At 51.0% G+C, this 20,353-nt stretch overlaps 1 protein-coding gene across 3 annotated transcripts in view; it reads left to right on the forward strand.

Moving 5' to 3' along the window:
• Positions 1-20,353, forward strand: part of CAPRIN1 (cell cycle associated protein 1) — a 159,506-nt gene that overhangs the window by 67,425 nt on the left and 71,728 nt on the right. For all 3 annotated transcript variants that reach the window (XM_063946260.1, XM_063946259.1, XM_063946261.1), the window contains exons 5-8: positions 21-259; positions 7,438-7,520; positions 7,820-7,957; positions 8,812-8,864. In XM_063946260.1, coding sequence (XP_063802330.1) covers positions 21-259; positions 7,438-7,520; positions 7,820-7,957; positions 8,812-8,864 — 513 coding nt within the window. The remainder of the gene's footprint in view (positions 1-20; positions 260-7,437; positions 7,521-7,819; positions 7,958-8,811; positions 8,865-20,353) is intronic.

A 20,353-nucleotide genomic window follows, 5' to 3' on the forward strand; every position in this document is an offset into this window, starting at 1 on the left:
CTTAACCCTCCTACTTCCAGATCCAGAAAACCATCAAGAAGGCAGTTCGACGCGAGCAGCTGATGCGGGAAGAGGCAGAACAGAAGCGTTTAAAGACTGTTCTCGAGCTGCAGTTTGTCTTGGATAAGCTCGGTGACGAGGAGGTGCGCAATGACTTGAAACAAGGTTTAAATGGGGTTCCAGTGATGTCTGAAGAAGAGCTGTCTGTATTAGATGAGTTCTACAAACTGGTGGAGCCTGACCGTGACCCAACAGTAAGGTAAAATATGGCCTCTTACCCCAACCCACCTAATACTATTCTAGTAATAAAGCACAATAACCCTGTTTAGTAGTCGGGCAGCTCGCAGGTTCTTCTCTTACACTGTCTTATACTCCACACTCCCTCTGATGGCACCTGGCCCCGGGTTTTCTATACCTGTCCTATATTGTCTCGTGCTTGTTTTCTTGTTATGTACTGTGTAATGGGCGCTGCGGATCCCTTGTGTCGCCATATAAGTAAAGGATAATAATAATATCGGGGTCTATGTACTAAAGCTGTATACGCACTAAGGGTGTGTACACACGGTGAGATCCTTGCTATGTCCTATTTCTCTGACGTCCTAAGTGGATGCTGGGGACTCCGTCAGGACCATGGGGATTAGCCGCTCCGCAGGAGACAGGGCACAAAACTAAAGCTTTAGGATCAGGTGGTGTGTACTGGCTCCTCCCCCTATGACCCTCCTCCAAGCCTCAGTTAGGTTTTTGTGCCCGTCCGAGCAGGGTGCAATCTAGGTGGCTCTCTTAAGGAGCTGCTTAGAAAAAGTTTTTAGGTTTCTTATTTTCAGTGAGTCCTGCTGGCAACAGGCTCACTGCATCGAGGGACTTAGGGGAGAGAAGTTCAACTCACCTGCGTGCAGGATGGATTGGCTTCTTAGGCTACTGAACACCATTAGCTCCAGAGGGAGTCGGAACACAGGTCTCACCCTGGGGTTCGTCCCGGAGCCGCGCCGCCGACCCCCCTTGCAGATGCTGAAGATTGAAGGTCCAGAAACCGGCGGCAGAAGGCTTTTCAGTCTTCATGAAGGTAGCGCACAGCACTGCAGCTGTGCGCCATTGTTGTCACACACTTCACACCAACGGTCACGGAGGGTGCAGGGCGTTGCTGGGGGCGCCCTGGGCAGCAATGTATAATACCTTATTCTGGCTAAAAATACATCACATATAGCCCCTGGAGGCTATATGGATGTATTTAACCCCTGCCAGGTCTCAGAAAAACGGGAGAAGAAGCCTGCCGAAAAGGGGGCGGGGCCTATTCTCCTCAGCACACAGCGCCATTTTCCCTCACAGAAATGCTGGTGGGAAGGCTCCCAGGCTCTCCCCTGCACTGCACTACAGAAACAGGGTTAAAACAGAGAGGGGGGGCACTTATTTGGCGATATGTATATATATATATATATTAAAATGCTATAAGGGAAAAACACTTATATAAAGGTTGTCCCTGTATAATATAGCGTTTTTGGTGTGTGCTGGCAAACTCTCCCTCTGTCTCCCCAAAGGGCTAGTGGGGTCCTGTCCTCTATCAGAGCATTCCCTGTGTGTGTGCTGTGTGTCGGTACTTGTGTGTCGACATGTATGAGGACGATGTTGGTGAGGAGGCGGAGCAATTGCCGGTAATGGTGATGTCACTCTCTAGGGAGTCGACACCGGAATGGATGGCTTATTTATGGAATTACGTGATAATGTCAACACGCTGCAAGGTCGGTTGACGACATGAGACGGCCGGCAAACCAATTAGTACCTGTCCAGGCGTCTAAAACACCGTCAGGGGCGTTAAAACGTCCTTTTACCTCAGTCGGTCGACACAGACACGGACACTGACTCCAGTGTCGACGGTGAAGAAACAAACGTATTTTCCTTTAGGGCCACACGTTACTTGTTAAGGGCAATGAAGGAGATGTTACATATTTCTGATACTACAAGTACCACAAAAAAGGGTATTATGTGGAGTGTGAAAAAACTACATGTGGTTTTTCCTGAATCAGATAAATTAAATGAAGTGTGTGATGATGCGTGGGTTTCCCCCGATAGAAAATTATTGGCGGTATACCCTTTCCCGCCAGAAGTTATGGCGCGTTGGGAAACACACCTTAGGGTGGATAAGGCGCTCACACGCTTATAAAAACAAGTGGCGTTACCGTCTCCAGATACGGACGCCCTCAAGGAGCCAACTGATAGGAGGTTGGAAAATATCCTAAAAAGTATATACACACATACTGGTGTTATACTGCGACCAGCGATCGCCTCAGCCTGGATGGTCAGCGCTGGGGTGGCTTGGTCGGATTCCCTGACTGGAAATATTGATACCCTTGACAGGGACAGTATTTTATTGACTATAGAGCATTTAAAAGATGCATTTCTATATATGCGAAACTCTGGCATCAAGAGTAAGTGCGATGTCCATATCTGCCAGACGATGTTTATGGACACGGCAGTGGTCAGGTGATGCAGATTCCAAACGGCACATGGAAGTATTGCCGTATAAAGGGGAGGAGTTATTTGGGGTCGGTCGATCGGACCTGGTGGCCACGGCAACAGCTAGAAAATCCACCTTTTTTACCCCAAGTCACATCTCAGCAGAAAAAGACAGTCTTTTCAGCCTCAGTCCTTTCGTCCCCATAATATCTGCCCAGGGATAGAGGTAAGGGAAGAAGACTGCAGCAGGCAGCCCATTCCCAGGAACGGAAGCCTTCCACCGCTTCTGCCAAGTCCTCAGCATGACGCTGGGGCCGTACAAACAGGTGCGGTGGGGGGTCGTCTCAAGAGTTTCAGCACGCAGTGGGCTCACTCGCAAGTGGACCCCTGGATCCTACAAGTAGTATCCCAGGGGTACAGATTGGAAATTCGAGACGTCTCCCCCTCGCAGGTTCCTGAAGTTTGCTTTACCAACGTCAACCTCCGACAGGGAGGCAGTATTGGAAACAATTCACAAGCTGTATTCCCAGCAGGTGATAATCAAAGTACCCCTCCTACAACAAGTAAAGGGGTATTATTCCACACTATATTGTGGTACTGAAGCCAGACGGCTAGGTGAGACCTATTCTAAATGGAGTCACTCAGAGCAGTGATAGCGAACCAGGAAGAAGGGGACTATATGGTGTCCCTGGACATCAAGGATGCTTACCTCCATGTCCAAATTTGCCCTTCTCACAAAGGGTACCTCAGGTTCGTGGTACAAAACTGTCACTATCAGTTTCAGACGCTGCCGTTTGGATTGTCCACGGCACCCCGGGTCTTTACCAAGGTAATGGCCGAAATTATGATTCTTCTTCAAAGAAAAGGCGTCTTAATTATTCCTTACTTGGACGATCTCCTGATAAGGGCAAGGTCCAGAGAACAGTTGGAGGTCTGAGTAGCACTATCTCAAGTAGTTCTACGACAGCACGGGTGGATTCTAAATATTCCAAAATCGCAGCTGTCTCCGACGACACGTCTGCTGTCCCTAGGGATGATTCTGGACACAGTCCAGAAAAAGGTGTTTCTCCCGGAGGAGAAAGCCAGGGAGTTATCCGAGCTAGTCAGGAACCTCCAAAAACCAGGAAAAGTGTCAGTGCATCATTGCACAAGGGTCCTGGGAAAAATGGTGGCTTCTTACGAAGCGATTCCATTCGGCAGATTTCACGCAAGAACTTTTCAGTGGGATCTGCTGGACAAATGGTCCGGATCGCATCTTCAGATGCATCAGCGGATAACCCTGTCTCCAAGGACAAGGGTGTCTCTTCTGTGGTGGCTGCAGAGTGCTCATCTACTAAAGGGCCACAGTTATGCATTCAGGACTGGGTCCTGGTGACCACGGATTCCAGCTTGAAAGGCTGGGGAGCTGTCACACAGGGAAAAAATTTCCAGGGAGTGTGATCAAGTCTGGGGACTTCTCTCCGCATAAATATACTGGAGCTAAGAGCAATTTACAATGCTCTAAGCTTAGCAAGACCTCTGCTTCAAGGTCAGCCGGTATTGATCCAGTGGGACAACATCACGGCAGTCGCCCACGTAAACAGACAGGGCGGCACAAGAAGCAGGAGGACAATGGCAGAAACTGCAAGGATTCTTCGCTGGGCGGAAAATCATGTGATAGCACTGTCAGCAGTTTTCATTCCGGGAGTGGACAACTGGGAAGCAGACTTCCTCAGCACGGCCTCCACCCGGGAGAGTGGGGACTTCATCGAGAAGTTTTTTCCACATGATTGTGCACCGTTGGGAAAGACCAAAGGTGGACATGATGGCGTCCCGCCTGAACAAAAAACTGGACAGGTATTGCGCCAGGTCAAGAGACCCTCAGGCAATAGCTGTGGACGTTCTGGTAACACCATGGGTGTACCAGTCGGTGTATGTGTTCCCTCCTCTGCTTCTCATACCAAAGGTACTGAGAATTATAAGACGTAGAGGAGTAAGAACTATACTCGTGGCTCCGGATGGGCCAAGAAGGACTTGGTACCCGGAACTTCAAGAGATGCTCACAGAGGACTCAGGGCCTCTGCCGATAAGAAGGGACTTGCTTCAGCAAGTACCATGTCTGTTCCAAGACTTACCGCGGCTGCGTTTGACGGCATGGCGGTTGAACGCCGGATCCTAAGGGAAAAAGGCATTCCGGAAGAGGTCATTCCTACCCTGGTCAAAGCCAGGAAGGAGGTGACCGCACAACATTATCACCACATGTGGCGAAAATATGTTGCGTGGTGTGAGGCCAGGAAGGCCCCACGAAGAAATTTCAACTCGGTCGATTCCTGCATTTCCTGCAAACAGGAGTGTCTATGGGCCTCAAATTGGGGTCCATTAAGGTTCAAATTTCGGCCCTGTCGATTTTCTTCCAGAAAGAATTGGCTTCAGTTCCTGAAGTCCAGAAATTTGACAAGGGAGTACTGCATATACAACCCCCTTTTGTGCCTCCAGTGGCACTGTGGGATCTCAACGTAGTCCTGGGATTCCTAAAATCACGTTGGTTTAAACCGCTCAAATCTGTGGATTTGAAATATCTCACATGGAAAGTGACCATGATGTTGGCCCTGGCCTCGGCCAGGCGAGTGTCAGAATTGGCGGCTTTGTCTCACAAAAGCCCATATCTGATTGTCCATTCGGACAGGGCAGAGCTGCGGACTCGTCCCCAGTTTCTCCCTAAGGTGGTGTCAGCGTTTCATCTGAACCAGCTTATTGTGGTACCTGCGGCTACTAGAGACTTGGAGGACTCCAAGTTGCTAGATGTTGTCAGGGCCCTGAAAATATAGATTTCCAGGACGGCTGGAGTCAGGAAAACTGACTTGCTGTTATCCTGTATGCACCCAAAAAACTGGGTGCTCTTGCTTCTAAGCAGACGATTGCTAGTTGAATGTGTAGTACAATTCAGCTTGCACATTCTGTGGCAGGACTGCCACAGCCAAAATATATAAATGCCCATTCCACAAGGAAGGTGGGCTCATCTTGGGCGACTGCCCGAGGGGTCTCGGCTTTACAACCTTGCCGAGCTGCTACTTGGTCAGGGGCACACCCTGGCTGAGGAGGACCTGGAGTTCTCTCACTCGGTGCTGCAGAGTCATCCGCACTCTCCCGCCCGTTTGGGAGCTTTGGTATAATCCCCATGGTCCTGACGGAGTCCCCAGCATCCACTTAGGACGTCAGAGAAAATAAGATTTTACTTACCGATAAATCTATTTCTCGTAGTCCGTAGTGGATGCTGGGCGCCCATCCCAAGTGCGGATTGTCTGCAATACTTGTACATAGTTATTGTTACAAAAAAATCGGGTTGTTATTGTTGTGAGCCGTCTGTTCAGAGGCTCCTACGTTTGTCATACTGTTAACTGGGTTTAGATCACAAGTTATACGGTGTGATTGGTGTGGCTGGTATGAGTCTTACCCGGGATTCAATATCCTTCCTTATTGTGTACGCTCGTCCGGGCACAGTATCCTAACTGAGGCTTGGAGGAGGGTTATAGGGGGAGGCGCCAGTACACACCACCTGATCCTAAAGCTTTAGTTTTGTGCCCTGTCTCCTGCGGAGCCGCTAATCCCCATGGTCCTGACGGAGTCCCCAGCATCCACTACGGACTACGAGAAATAGATTTATCGGTAAGTAAAATCTTATTTTTTACTTGCGATTTCCCTTGAACTGCCCGGAGCCCAGATAGGACAGATTTTGACTAACTTTTCTTGAGATCTGTACGATGTGTGCTTACGATTTTGGCTTATGTGAGATTTTGGCTTATGTGAGATGTCATTGACATGTGAGATGAACTAGATAGTACACCGATCTAGCAAGGATTGACTTGCCTGCACAGTCTATCTTTTCTTCCGATGCTGACCTGGTGGGACCGCGCATCGGGATCGCAAGGTGACTTTTACCTTGCGATCTGCACTAACTTTTCTTACGATTTTGACTATATAGTCAAAATCTTAAGAAAAAATCTCACCGTGTGTACACACCCTAAGATTATCTGTCCAATCTTTCTGGTTGGAGTGAAAATCTGGTAATGTATGGGAGCAAATGACGGTCAGCTGTCTGTTCCCAAAAGCTGGAAAATGGGCAACAATAGTCGTACGGATACATTGGTTAAATCAAATGGATTTAAGTTTTCTGAACATCCATTATTGTCTGTCTTCCCGGGTTTGGGAGCAGAAGGTCGGTTGTCGCTGCTCACATACATTACCAGGTTTTCCTTCCAACCAGATTGGGCAGATCATCTTACGTGTATCCAGCTTTAGCCATGGAGAGACATAAAGTACAAGCCAGTCCTCTCCTATCTGTCATGTTACACTGACAGGCGATGGCTGGTACTTTATATCCATCTCTCTCAAGGTTTAGTACATACACCTCAGACGTCTTCATATTTGTAATGTGAAGTTAGAATACATTCAGGGATGAGCAGGCATTCTACCCCATGTTCTATTACTAGCTGCTCCATTATAGAACGGCTGTATGGATCTCCTATAGATGATGTTTCTGCACAGCTGTCACTGGGAGCTCCTGCCTGTAACACAGAAGCCGACGTTCTCCAGAGACGCTGTAATCCACAGCTCGTCCTATATTGTATATACAGGTGTTATTACCCATGCTGGGTCCTGGTGTATGGCTGCATCGTGATGAGGGGAGATGTATCATACCTTCCAGGGATTCTAGCTATCCTTTATCTAACGCTGGTTTCCTGCCGTGAGGAACTTTACTAGATGGCTCTTGAAAGGTTTGATGCATCTCCCCCCTATGTCTCGGAGATCTGCTTGGACTTGTATATGGGGACTTGCTGCTCCATAAGTTGCCAGATGTGTTGGTGTAAATATTGTCCATTTTAAAGACTTGTATTTTGCATCTGGTGTGGGTTGTAAATTGCGCTATGATAGAGGCTACAGGTTGTGCGTTGCCCGGTTAGGTGTTGGGGGCTGTAAGAAACACTAAATCATTTCTTTCTTTTCCAGGTTGTGTGAGCAGTATGACCAGGCTTCCATCCACCTCTGGGATGTGCTAGAAGGCAAAGACAAGGCTGTGTGTGGAACCACATGTAAGGCTGCGGTGAATAATGCGCATATAGACACGTGTGATCGCTGCTGTTCTCTGCGGCGTCTGTGCCCCCTCAGCAGTATCGTCACTGATGTACACACTCTGCCGGCAGCAGACGAGAGGACTAGAACCTACATTGTCCCAAAGTCCTATTGCAGGGTTCTTACTCTCCAGAGTCCTCACCCCCTCCTCTGGCTGTATCTATATTATATTATATATTATAGCTGTGTTATGTACCAGGCAGTGGGACCTCTTATGCCGCCTTCTAGCATTGACAGGGCTGGCTCTCTCTTGTTCTAGATAAGGCCGTGCAGGAAATACTGGATCGCATTCTTCACAGTGGATATTTTGATAGTGCCCAGAACCACCAGAATGGGCTGTGTGAGGAGGAGGAACCGCCTGCAGCACCGCCTGCGGAAGAACAGACACCTGAGCTAGGTACCCCGCGTCCTGCGCTATACCACTCCCTAGCTGCTCTGTGCAGATAATGGGATGGGGGCTCTACCTAGGACTATAATGACTTTATAAGCATAGATTATACTAATGTATTTAGTCTGAGTTGCCTCATTTTGGGGCGGGATGTACTAAGGAAAAAATGCGGTAAAATCCCCGTTTCGGGGGTTTTATCACATTTCCAAAGTACAAAGACCCGGCTGCTCCATCTTTGGATGGCGATACCCTATAGAAGCCTATGGGCTTCTTATCAACAAAACCGCCCCTTCCCTCCCGGCTTACCTTCCTCCAGGCAGCCTGGTACCGGAAGGTAGTCTCCTCCTCCCCCTAGCAACGCAGCCAGAGGTCCTTCCAGCTGCAGGGGTGAGGAGAAGGAGGCGGCGTCGGGGACAGCCTGCTGCTGCTTCCCGGCGTGCGGGCAGTGTGGAGACCCCTGGGAGGTTAGGGTCGCGCCACTCCAAGGGCAGGATCTATTAACATACATCACCACCCATTGCAGCGATGTTGATCGCGTATGTACTAACATATGCAATCAACATCGCAATGCGGTGACGGAGGCCCCCCGTGATACCTGTGAGGTGGTGTGCAGGGGGTCTCCGTCACCTCCCAGGTATCGCGGGGGGCCTCCGTTACCGCATTGCGATGTTGATTGCATATGTTAGTACATACGCGATCAACATCGCTGCGATGGGTGGCGATGTATGTTAATAGATCCCGCCCTTGGAGTGGCGCGACGTATTCTGCTGAATTAATGAGAATAGTTCTAGGTGGATGTCCTGTATTTGACCATGCAGCATTACACAGAGCCACCTGTATACTCATTTTATTCTCATTCCTAGAACCTGAAGTGGTGGAAGAATATGCTGAGCCCAGTGAGGTGGAATCCACAGAGGTAAGGTTTTGCAGTGGCGACACTGTGGTTTTGTGCGGATACAGATGGAGCTGTGGTGACACTATGGTTTTGTGCGGATACACTATGGTTTTGTGCGGATACAGATGGCGCTGTGGTGACATTGTGGTTTTGTGCGGATACAGATAGCGCTGTGGCGACACTGTGGTTTTGTGCGGATACAGATAGCGCTGTGGCGACACTATGGTTTTGTGCGGATACAGATAGCGCTGTGGCGACACTATGGTTTTGTGCGGATACAGATAGCGCTGTGGCGACACTGTGGTTTTATGCGGATACAGATGGCGCTGTGGCGACACTGTGGTTTTGTGCGGATACAGATAGCGCTGTGGCGACACTGTGGTTTTGTGCGGATACAGATAGCGCTGTGGCGACACTGGTTTTGTGCGGATACAGATAGCGCTGTGGCGACACTATGGTTTTGTGCGGATACAGATAGCGCTGTGGCGACACTGTGGTTTTATGCGGATACAGATGGCGCTGTGGCGACACTATGGTTTTGTGCGGATACAGATGGCGCTGTGGCGACACTGGTTTTGTGCAGATACAGATAGCGCTGTGGCGACACTGTGGTTTTGTGCGGATACAGATAGCGCTGTGGCGACACTGGTTTTGTGCGGATACAGATGGCGCTGTGGCGACACTGTGGTTTTGTGCGGATACAGATGGCGCTGTGGTGACACTGGTTTTGTGCGGATACAGATAGCGCTGTGGTGACACTGTAGTTTTGTGCGGATACAGATAGCGCTGTGGCGACACTGTGGTTTTGTGCGGATACAGATGGCGCTGTGGTGACACTATGGTTTTGTGCGGATACAGATGGCGCTGTGGTGACACTGGTTTTGTGCGGATACAGATGGCGCTGTGGCGACACTGTGGTTTTGTGCGGATACAGATAGCGCTGTGGCGACAATGTGGTTTTGTGCGGATACAGATAGCGCTGTGGTGACACTGGTTTTGTGCGGATACAGATGGCGCTGTGGTGACACTGGTTTTGTGCGGATACAGATATCGCTGTGGCGACACTGTGGTTTTGTGCGGATACAGATAGCGCTGTGGTGACACTATGGTTTTGTGCGGATACACTATGGTTTTGTGCGGATACAGATGGCGCTGTGGTGACATTGTGGTTTTGTGCGGATACAGATGGCGCTGTGGCGACACTGGTTTTGTGCGGATACAGATGGCGCTGTGGTGACACTGGTTTTGTGCGGATACAGATAGCGCTGTGGTGACACTATGGTTTTGTGCGGATACAGATGGCGCTGTGGCGACACTATGGTTTTGGCGGATACAGATGGCGCTGTGGCGACACTATGGTTTTGTGCGGATACAGATGGCGCTGTGGCGACACTGTGGTTTTGTGCGGATACAGATGGCGCTGTGGCGACACTGGGTTTTGTGCGGATACAGATGGCGCTGTGGTGACACTGTGGTTTTGTGCGGATACACTATGGTTTTGTGCGGATACACTATGGTTTTGTGCGGATACAGATGGCGCTGTGGCGACACTATGGTTTTGTGCGGATACAGATGGCGCTGTGGCGACACTGTGGTTTTGTGCGGATACAGATAGCGCTGTGGCGACACTGGTTTTGTGCGGATACAGATGGCGCTGTGGTGACACTGGTTTTGTGCGGATACAGATAGCGCTGTGGCGACACTGTGATTTTGTGCGGATACACTATGGTTTTGTGCGGATACAGATGGCGCTGTGGTGACATTGTGGTTTTGTGCGGATACAGATGGCGCTGTGGCGACACTATGGTTTTGTGCGGATACAGATGGCGCTGTGGCGACACTATGGTTTTGTGCGGATACAGATAGCGCTGTGGCGACACTATGGTTTTGTGCGGATACAGATGGCGCTGTGGCGACACTGTGGTTTTGTGCGGATACAGATGGCGCTGTGGCGACACTGGTTTTGTGCGGATACAGATGGCGCTGTGGCGACACTATGGTTTTGTGCGGATACAGATGGCGCTGTGGCGACACTATGGTTTTGTGCGGATACAGATGGCGCTGTGGCGACACTATAGTTTTGTGCGGATACAGATGGCGCTGTGGCGACACTATGGTTTTGTGCGGATACAGATGGCGCTGTGGCGACACTATAGTTTTGTGCGGATACAGATAGCGCTGTGGCGACACTGTGGTTTTGTGCGGATACACTATGGTTTTGTGCGGATACAGATGGCGCTGTGGCGACACTATAGTTTTGTGCGGATACAGATAGCGCTGTGGCGACACTGTGGTTTTGTGCGGATACACTATGGTTTTGTGCGGATACAGATGGCGCTGTGGTGACACTATGGTTTTGTGCGGATACAGATGGCGCTGTGGCGACACTATGGTTTTGTGCGGATACAGATAGCGCTGTGGCGACACTATGGTTTTGTGCGGATACAGATGGCGCTGTGGCGACACTGTGGTTTTGTGCGGATACAGATGGCGCTGTGGCGACACTGTGGTTTTGTGCGGATACAGATGGCGCTGTGGCGACACTATGGTTTTGTGCGGATACAGATAGCGCTGTGGCGACACTATGGTTTTGTGCGGATACAGATGGCGCTGTGGCGACACTATAGTTTTGTGCGGATACAGATAGCGCTGTGGCGACACTGTGGTTTTGTGCGGATACACTATGGTTTTGTGCGGATACAGATGGCGCTGTGGCGACACTATAGTTTTGTGCGGATACAGATAGCGCTGTGGCGACACTGTGGTTTTGTGCGGATACACTATGGTTTTGTGCGGATACAGATGGCGCTGTGGTGACACTGTGGTTTTGTGCGGATACAGATAGCGCTGTGGTGACACTGGTTTTGTGCGGATACAGATGGAGCTGTGGTGACACTATGGTTTTGTGCGGATACACTATGGTTTTGTGCGGATACAGATGGCGCTGTGGTGACATTGTGGTTTTGTGCGGATACAGATAGCGCTGTGGCGACACTGTGGTTTTGTGCGGATACAGATAGCGCTGTGGTGACACTGGTTTTGTGCGGATACAGATAGCGCTGTGGCGACACTATGGTTTTGTGCGGATACAGATGGAGCTGTGGTGACACTATGGTTTTGTGCGGATACACTATGGTTTTGTGCGGATACAGATGGCGCTGTGGCGACACTGTGGTTTTGTGCGGATACAGATGGCGCTGTGGTGACACTGGTTTTGTGCGGATACAGATAGCGCTGTGGCGACACTGTGGTTTTGTGCGGATACAGATAGCGCTGTGGCGACACTGTGGTTTTGTGCGGATACAGATAGCGCTGTGGTGACACTGGTTTTGTGCGGATACAGATGGCGCTGTGGTGACACTGGTTTTGTGCGGATACAGATAGCGCTGTGGCGACACTGGTTTTGTGCGGATACAGATAGCGCTGTGGTGACACTATGGTTTTGTGCGGATACACTATGGTTTTGTGCGGATACAGATGGCGCTGTGGTGACATTGTGGTTTTGTGCGGATACAGATGGCGCTGTGGCGACACTGGTTTTGTGCGGATACAGATGGCGCTGTGGCGACACTGTGGTTTTGTGCGGATACAGATGGCGCTGTGGTGACACTGGTTTTGTGCGGATACAGATAGCGCTGTGGTGACACTGGTTTTGTGCGGATACACTATGGTTTTGTGCGGATACAGATGGCGCTGTGGTGACATTGTGGTTTTGTGCAGATACAGATGGCGCTGTGGCGACATTGTGGTTTTGTGCAGATACAGATGGCGCTGTGGCGACACTATGGTTTTGTGCGGATACAGATAGCGCTGTGGCGACACTATGGTTTTGTGCGGATACAGATGGCGCTGTGGCGACACTGGTTTTGTGCGGATACAGATGGCGCTGTGGCGACACTGTGGTTTTGTGCGGATACACTATGGTTTTGTGCGGATACAGATGGCGCTGTGGCGACACTGTGGTTTTTTGTGCGGATACAGATGGCGCTGTGGCGAAACTGTGGTTTTGTGCGGATACAGATGGCGCTGTGGCGACACTGTGGTTTTGTGCGTATACAGATAGCGCTGTGGCGACACTGGTTTTGTGCGGATACAGATAGCGCTGTGGCGACACTGTGGTTTTGTGCGGATACAGATGGCGCTGTGGCGACACTGTGGTTTTGTGCGGATACAGATGGCGCTGTGGCGACACTGTGGGTTTTGTGCGGATACAGATAGCGCTGTGGCGACACTGTGGTTTTGTGCGGATACAGATGGCGCTGTGGCGACACTATGGTTTTGTGCGGATACAGATGGCGCTGTGGCGACACTATGGTTTTGTGCGGATACAGATGGCGCTGTGGCGACACTATGGTTTTGTGCGGATACAGATAGCGCTGTGGCGACACTGTGGTTTTGTGCGGATACACTATGGTTTTGTGCGGATACAGATGGCGCTGTGGTGACACTGTGGTTTTGTGCGGATACAGATAGCGCTGTGGCGACACTATGGTTTTGTGCGGATACAGATGGCGCTGTGGTGACACTGTGGTTTGTGCGGATACAGATAGCGCTGTGGTGACACTGGTTTTGTGCGGATACTGATAGCGCTGTGGCGACACTATGGTTTTGTGCGGATACAGATGGAGCTTTGGTGACACTATGGTTTTGTGCGGATACACTATGGTTTTGTGCGGATACAGATGGCGCTGTGGTGACATTGTGGTTTTGTGCGGATACAGATGGCGCTGTGGCGACACTATGGTTTTGTGCGGATACAGATAGCGCTGTGGCGAAACACTGTGGTTTTGTGCGGATACAGATGGCGCTAAGGCGACACTATGGTTTTGTGCGGATACAGATAGCGCTGTCGCGACACTATGGTTTTGTGCGGATACAGATGGCGCTGTGGCGACACTGTGGTTTTGTGCGGATACAGATAGCGCTGTGGCGACACTGGTTTTGTGCGGATACAGATGGCGCTGTGGCGACACTGTGGTTTTGTGCGGATACAGATGGCGCTGTGGTGACACTGGTTTTGTGCGGATACAGATAGCGCTGTGGTGACACTGTAGTTTTGTGCGGATACAGATAGCGCTGTGGCGACACTGTGGTTTTGTGCGGATACAGATGGCGCTGTGGTGACACTATGGTTTTGTGCGGATACAGATGGCGCTGTGGTGACACTGGTTTTGTGCGGATACAGATGGCGCTGTGGTGACACTGGTTTTGTGCGGATACAGATATCGCTGTGGCGACACTGGTTTTGTGCGGATACAGATAGCGCTGTGGTGACACTATGGTTTTGTGCGGATACACTATGGTTTTGTGCGGATCCAGATGGCGCTGTGGTGACATTGTGGTTTTGTGCGGATACAGATGGCGCTGTGGCGACACTGGTTTTGTGCGGATACAGATGGCGCTGTGGCGACACTGTGGTTTTGTGCGGATACAGATGGCGCTGTGGTGACACTGGTTTTGTGCGGATACAGATAGCGCTGTGGTGACACTATGGTTTTGTGCGGATACAGATGGCGCTGTGGCGACACTATGGTTTTGGCGGATACAGATGGCGCTGTGGCGACACTATGGTTTTGTGCGGATACAGATGGCGCTGTGGCGACACTGTGGTTTTGTGCGGATACAGATGGCGCTGTGGCGACACTGTGGGTTTTGTGCGGATACAGATGGCGCTGTGGTGACACTGTGGTTTTGTGCGGATACACTATGGTTTTGTGCGGATACACTATGGTTTTGTGCGGATACAGATAGCGCTGTGGCGACACTGTGGTTTTGTGCGGATACAGATAGCGCTGTGGCGACACTGGTTTTGTGCGGATACAGATGGCGCTGTGGCGACACTGTGGTTTTGTGCGGATACAGATGGCGCTGTGGTGACACTGGTTTTGTGCGGATACAGATAGCGCTGTGGCGACACTGTGGTTTTGTGCGGATACAGATGGCGCTGTGGCGACACTGTGGTTTTGTGCGGATACAGATGGCGCTGTGGTGACACTGGTTTTGTGCGGATACAGATAGCGCTGTGGTGACACTGTAGTTTTGTGCGGATACAGATGGCGCTGTGGCGACACTGTGGTTTTGTGCGGATACAGATAGCGCTGTGGCGACAATGTGGTTTTGTGCGGATACAGATAGCGCTGTGGTGACACTGGTTTTGTGCGGATACAGATGGCGCTGTGGTGACACTGGTTTTGTGCGGATACAGATATCGCTGTGGCGACACTGTGGTTTTGTGCGGATACAGATAGCGCTGTGGTGACACTATGGTTTTGTGCGGATACACTATGGTTTTGTGCGGATACAGATGGCGCTGTGGTGACATTGTGGTTTTGTGCGGATACAGATGGCGCTGTGGCGACACTGGTTTTGTGCGGATACAGATGGCGCTGTGGTGACACTGGTTTTGTGCGGATACAGATAGCGCTGTGGTGACACTATGGTTTTGTGCGGATACAGATGGCGCTGTGGCGACACTATGGTTTTGGCGGATACAGATGGCGCTGTGGCGACACTATGGTTTTGTGCGGATACAGATGGCGCTGTGGCGACACTGTGGTTTTGTGCGGATACAGATGGCGCTGTGGCGACACTGTGGGTTTTGTGCGGATACAGATGGCGCTGTGGTGACACTGTGGTTTTGTGCGGATACACTATGGTTTTGTGCGGATACACTATGGTTTTGTGCGGATACAGATGGCGCTGTGGCGACACTATGGTTTTGTGCGGATACAGATGGCGCTGTGGCGACACTGTGGTTTTGTGCGGATACAGATAGCGCTGTGGCGACACTGGTTTTGTGCGGATACAGATGGCGCTGTGGTGACACTGGTTTTGTGCGGATACAGATAGCGCTGTGGCGACACTGTGATTTTGTGCGGATACACTATGGTTTTGTGCGGATACAGATGGCGCTGTGGTGACATTGTGGTTTTGTGCGGATACAGATGGCGCTGTGGCGACACTATGGTTTTGTGCGGATACAGATGGCGCTGTGGCGACACTATGGTTTTGTGCGGATACAGATAGCGCTGTGGCGACACTATGGTTTTGTGCGGATACAGATGGCGCTGTGGCGACACTGTGGTTTTGTGCGGATACAGATGGCGCTGTGGCGACACTGGTTTTGTGCGGATACAGATGGCGCTGTGGCGACACTATGGTTTTGTGCGGATACAGATGGCGCTGTGGCGACACTATGGTTTTGTGCGGATACAGATGGCGCTGTGGCGACACTATAGTTTTGTGCGGATACAGATAGCGCTGTGGCGACACTGTGGTTTTGTGCGGATACACTATGGTTTTGTGCGGATACAGATGGCGCTGTGGCGACACTATAGTTTTGTGCGGATACAGATAGCGCTGTGGCGACACTGTGGTTTTGTGCGGATACACTATGGTTTTGTGCGGATACAGATGGCGCTGTGGTGACATTGTGGTTTTGTGCGGATACAGATAGCGCTGTGGCGACACTGTGGTTTTGTGCGGATACAGATAGCGCTGTGGTGACACTGGTTTTGTGCGGATACAGATAGCGCTGTGGCGACACTATGGTTTTGTGCGGATACAGATGGAGCTGTGGTGACACTATGGTTTTGTGCGGATACACTATGGTTTTGTGCGGATACAGATGGCGCTGTGGCGACACTGTGGTTTTGTGCGGATACAGATGGCGCTGTGGTGACACTGGTTTTGTGCGGATACAGATAGCGCTGTGGCGACACTGTGGTTTTGTGCGGATACAGATAGCGCTGTGGCGACACTGTGGTTTTGTGCGGATACAGATAGCGCTGTGGTGACACTGGTTTTGTGCGGATACAGATGGCGCTGTGGTGACACTGGTTTTGTGCGGATACAGATAGCGCTGTGGCGACACTGGTTTTGTGCGGATACAGATAGCGCTGTGGTGACACTATGGTTTTGTGCGGATACACTATGGTTTTGTGCGGATACAGATGGCGCTGTGGTGACATTGTGGTTTTGTGCGGATACAGATGGCGCTGTGGCGACACTGGTTTTGTGCGGATACAGATGGCGCTGTGGCGACACTGTGGTTTTGTGCGGATACAGATGGCGCTGTGGTGACACTGGTTTTGTGCGGATACAGATAGCGCTGTGGTGACACTGGTTTTGTGCGGATACACTATGGTTTTGTGCGGATACAGATGGCGCTGTGGTGACATTGTGGTTTTGTGCAGATACAGATGGCGCTGTGGCGACATTGTGGTTTTGTGCAGATACAGATGGCGCTGTGGCGACACTATGGTTTTGTGCGGATACAGATAGCGCTGTGGCGACACTATGGTTTTGTGCGGATACAGATGGCGCTGTGGCGACACTGGTTTTGTGCGGATACAGATGGCGCTGTGGCGACACTGTGGTTTTGTGCGGATACACTATGGTTTTGTGCGGATACAGATGGCGCTGTGGCGACACTGTGGTTTTTTGTGCGGATACAGATGGCGCTGTGGCGAAACTGTGGTTTTGTGCGGATACAGATGGCGCTGTGGCGACACTGTGGTTTTGTGCGTATACAGATAGCGCTGTGGCGACACTGGTTTTGTGCGGATACAGATAGCGCTGTGGCGACACTGTGGTTTTGTGCGGATACAGATGGCGCTGTGGCGACACTGTGGTTTTGTGCGGATACAGATGGCGCTGTGGCGACACTGTGGGTTTTGTGCGGATACAGATAGCGCTGTGGCGACACTGTGGTTTTGTGCGGATACAGATGGCGCTGTGGCGACACTATGGTTTTGTGCGGATACAGATGGCGCTGTGGCGACACTATGGTTTTGTGCGGATACAGATGGCGCTGTGGCGACACTATGGTTTTGTGCGGATACAGATAGCGCTGTGGCGACACTGTGGTTTTGTGCGGATACACTATGGTTTTGTGCGGATACAGATGGCGCTGTGGTGACACTGTGGTTTTGTGCGGATACAGATAGCGCTGTGGCGACACTATGGTTTTGTGCGGATACAGATGGCGCTGTGGTGACACTGTGGTTTGTGCGGATACAGATAGCGCTGTGGTGACACTGGTTTTGTGCGGATACTGATAGCGCTGTGGCGACACTATGGTTTTGTGCGGATACAGATGGAGCTTTGGTGACACTATGGTTTTGTGCGGATACACTATGGTTTTGTGCGGATACAGATGGCGCTGTGGTGACATTGTGGTTTTGTGCGGATACAGATGGCGCTGTGGCGACACTATGGTTTTGTGCGGATACAGATAGCGCTGTGGCGAAACACTGTGGTTTTGTGCGGATACAGATGGCGCTAAGGCGACACTATGGTTTTGTGCGGATACAGATAGCGCTGTCGCGACACTATGGTTTTGTGCGGATACAGATGGCGCTGTGGCGACACTGTGGTTTTGTGCGGATACAGATAGCGCTGTGGCGACACTGGTTTTGTGCGGATACAGATGGCGCTGTGGCGACACTGTGGTTTTGTGCGGATACAGATGGCGCTGTGGTGACACTGGTTTTGTGCGGATACAGATAGCGCTGTGGTGACACTGTAGTTTTGTGCGGATACAGATAGCGCTGTGGCGACACTGTGGTTTTGTGCGGATACAGATGGCGCTGTGGTGACACTATGGTTTTGTGCGGATACAGATGGCGCTGTGGTGACACTGGTTTTGTGCGGATACAGATGGCGCTGTGGTGACACTGGTTTTGTGCGGATACAGATATCGCTGTGGCGACACTGGTTTTGTGCGGATACAGATAGCGCTGTGGTGACACTATGGTTTTGTGCGGATACACTATGGTTTTGTGCGGATCCAGATGGCGCTGTGGTGACATTGTGGTTTTGTGCGGATACAGATGGCGCTGTGGCGACACTGGTTTTGTGCGGATACAGATGGCGCTGTGGCGACACTGTGGTTTTGTGCGGATACAGATGGCGCTGTGGTGACACTGGTTTTGTGCGGATACAGATAGCGCTGTGGTGACACTATGGTTTTGTGCGGATACAGATGGCGCTGTGGCGACACTATGGTTTTGGCGGATACAGATGGCGCTGTGGCGACACTATGGTTTTGTGCGGATACAGATGGCGCTGTGGCGACACTGTGGTTTTGTGCGGATACAGATGGCGCTGTGGCGACACTGTGGGTTTTGTGCGGATACAGATGGCGCTGTGGTGACACTGTGGTTTTGTGCGGATACACTATGGTTTTGTGCGGATACACTATGGTTTTGTGCGGATACAGATAGCGCTGTGGCGACACTGTGGTTTTGTGCGGATACAGATAGCGCTGTGGCGACACTGGTTTTGTGCGGATACAGATGGCGCTGTGGCGACACTGTGGTTTTGTGCGGATACAGATGGCGCTGTGGTGACACTGGTTTTGTGCGGATACAGATAGCGCTGTGGCGACACTGTGGTTTTGTGCGGATACAGATAGCGCTGTGGCGACACTGGTTTTGTGCGGATACAGATGGCGCTGTGGCGACACTGTGGTTTTGTGCGGATACAGATGGCGCTGTGGTGACACTGGTTTTGTGCGGATACAGATAGCGCTGTGGTGACACTGTAGTTTTGTGCGGATACAGATGGCGCTGTGGCGACACTGTGGTTTTGTGCGGATACAGATAGCGCTGTGGCGACAATGTGGTTTTGTGCGGATACAGATAGCGCTGTGGTGACACTGGTTTTGTGCGGATACAGATGGCGCTGTGGTGACACTGGTTTTGTGCGGATACAGATATCGCTGTGGCGACACTGTGGTTTTGTGCGGATACAGATAGCGCTGTGGTGACACTATGGTTTTGTGCGGATACACTATGGTTTTGTGCGGATACAGATGGCGCTGTGGTGACATTGTGGTTTTGTGCGGATACAGATGGCGCTGTGGCGACACTGGTTTTGTGCGGATACAGATGGCGCTGTGGTGACACTGGTTTTGTGCGGATACAGATAGCGCTGTGGTGACACTATGGTTTTGTGCGGATACAGATGGCGCTGTGGCGACACTATGGTTTTGGCGGATACAGATGGCGCTGTGGCGACACTATGGTTTTGTGCGGATACAGATGGCGCTGTGGCGACACTGTGGTTTTGTGCGGATACAGATGGCGCTGTGGCGACACTGTGGGTTTTGTGCGGATACAGATGGCGCTGTGGTGACACTGTGGTTTTGTGCGGATACACTATGGTTTTGTGCGGATACACTATGGTTTTGTGCGGATACAGATGGCGCTGTGGCGACACTATGGTTTTGTGCGGATACAGATGGCGCTGTGGCGACACTGTGGTTTTGTGCGGATACAGATAGCGCTGTGGCGACACTGGTTTTGTGCGGATACAGATGGCGCTGTGGTGACACTGGTTTTGTGCGGATACAGATAGCGCTGTGGGCGACACTGTGATTTTGTGCGGATACACTATGGTTTTGTGCGGATACAGATGGCGCTGTGGTGACATTGTGGTTTTGTGCGGATACAGATGGCGCTGTGGCGACACTATGGTTTTGTGCGGATACAGATGGCGCTTTGGCG

Source organism: Pseudophryne corroboree, chromosome 11, assembly GCF_028390025.1.
Source record: "Pseudophryne corroboree isolate aPseCor3 chromosome 11, aPseCor3.hap2, whole genome shotgun sequence".
In the NCBI taxonomy this organism is placed as follows: Eukaryota; Metazoa; Chordata; class Amphibia; order Anura; family Myobatrachidae; genus Pseudophryne; species Pseudophryne corroboree.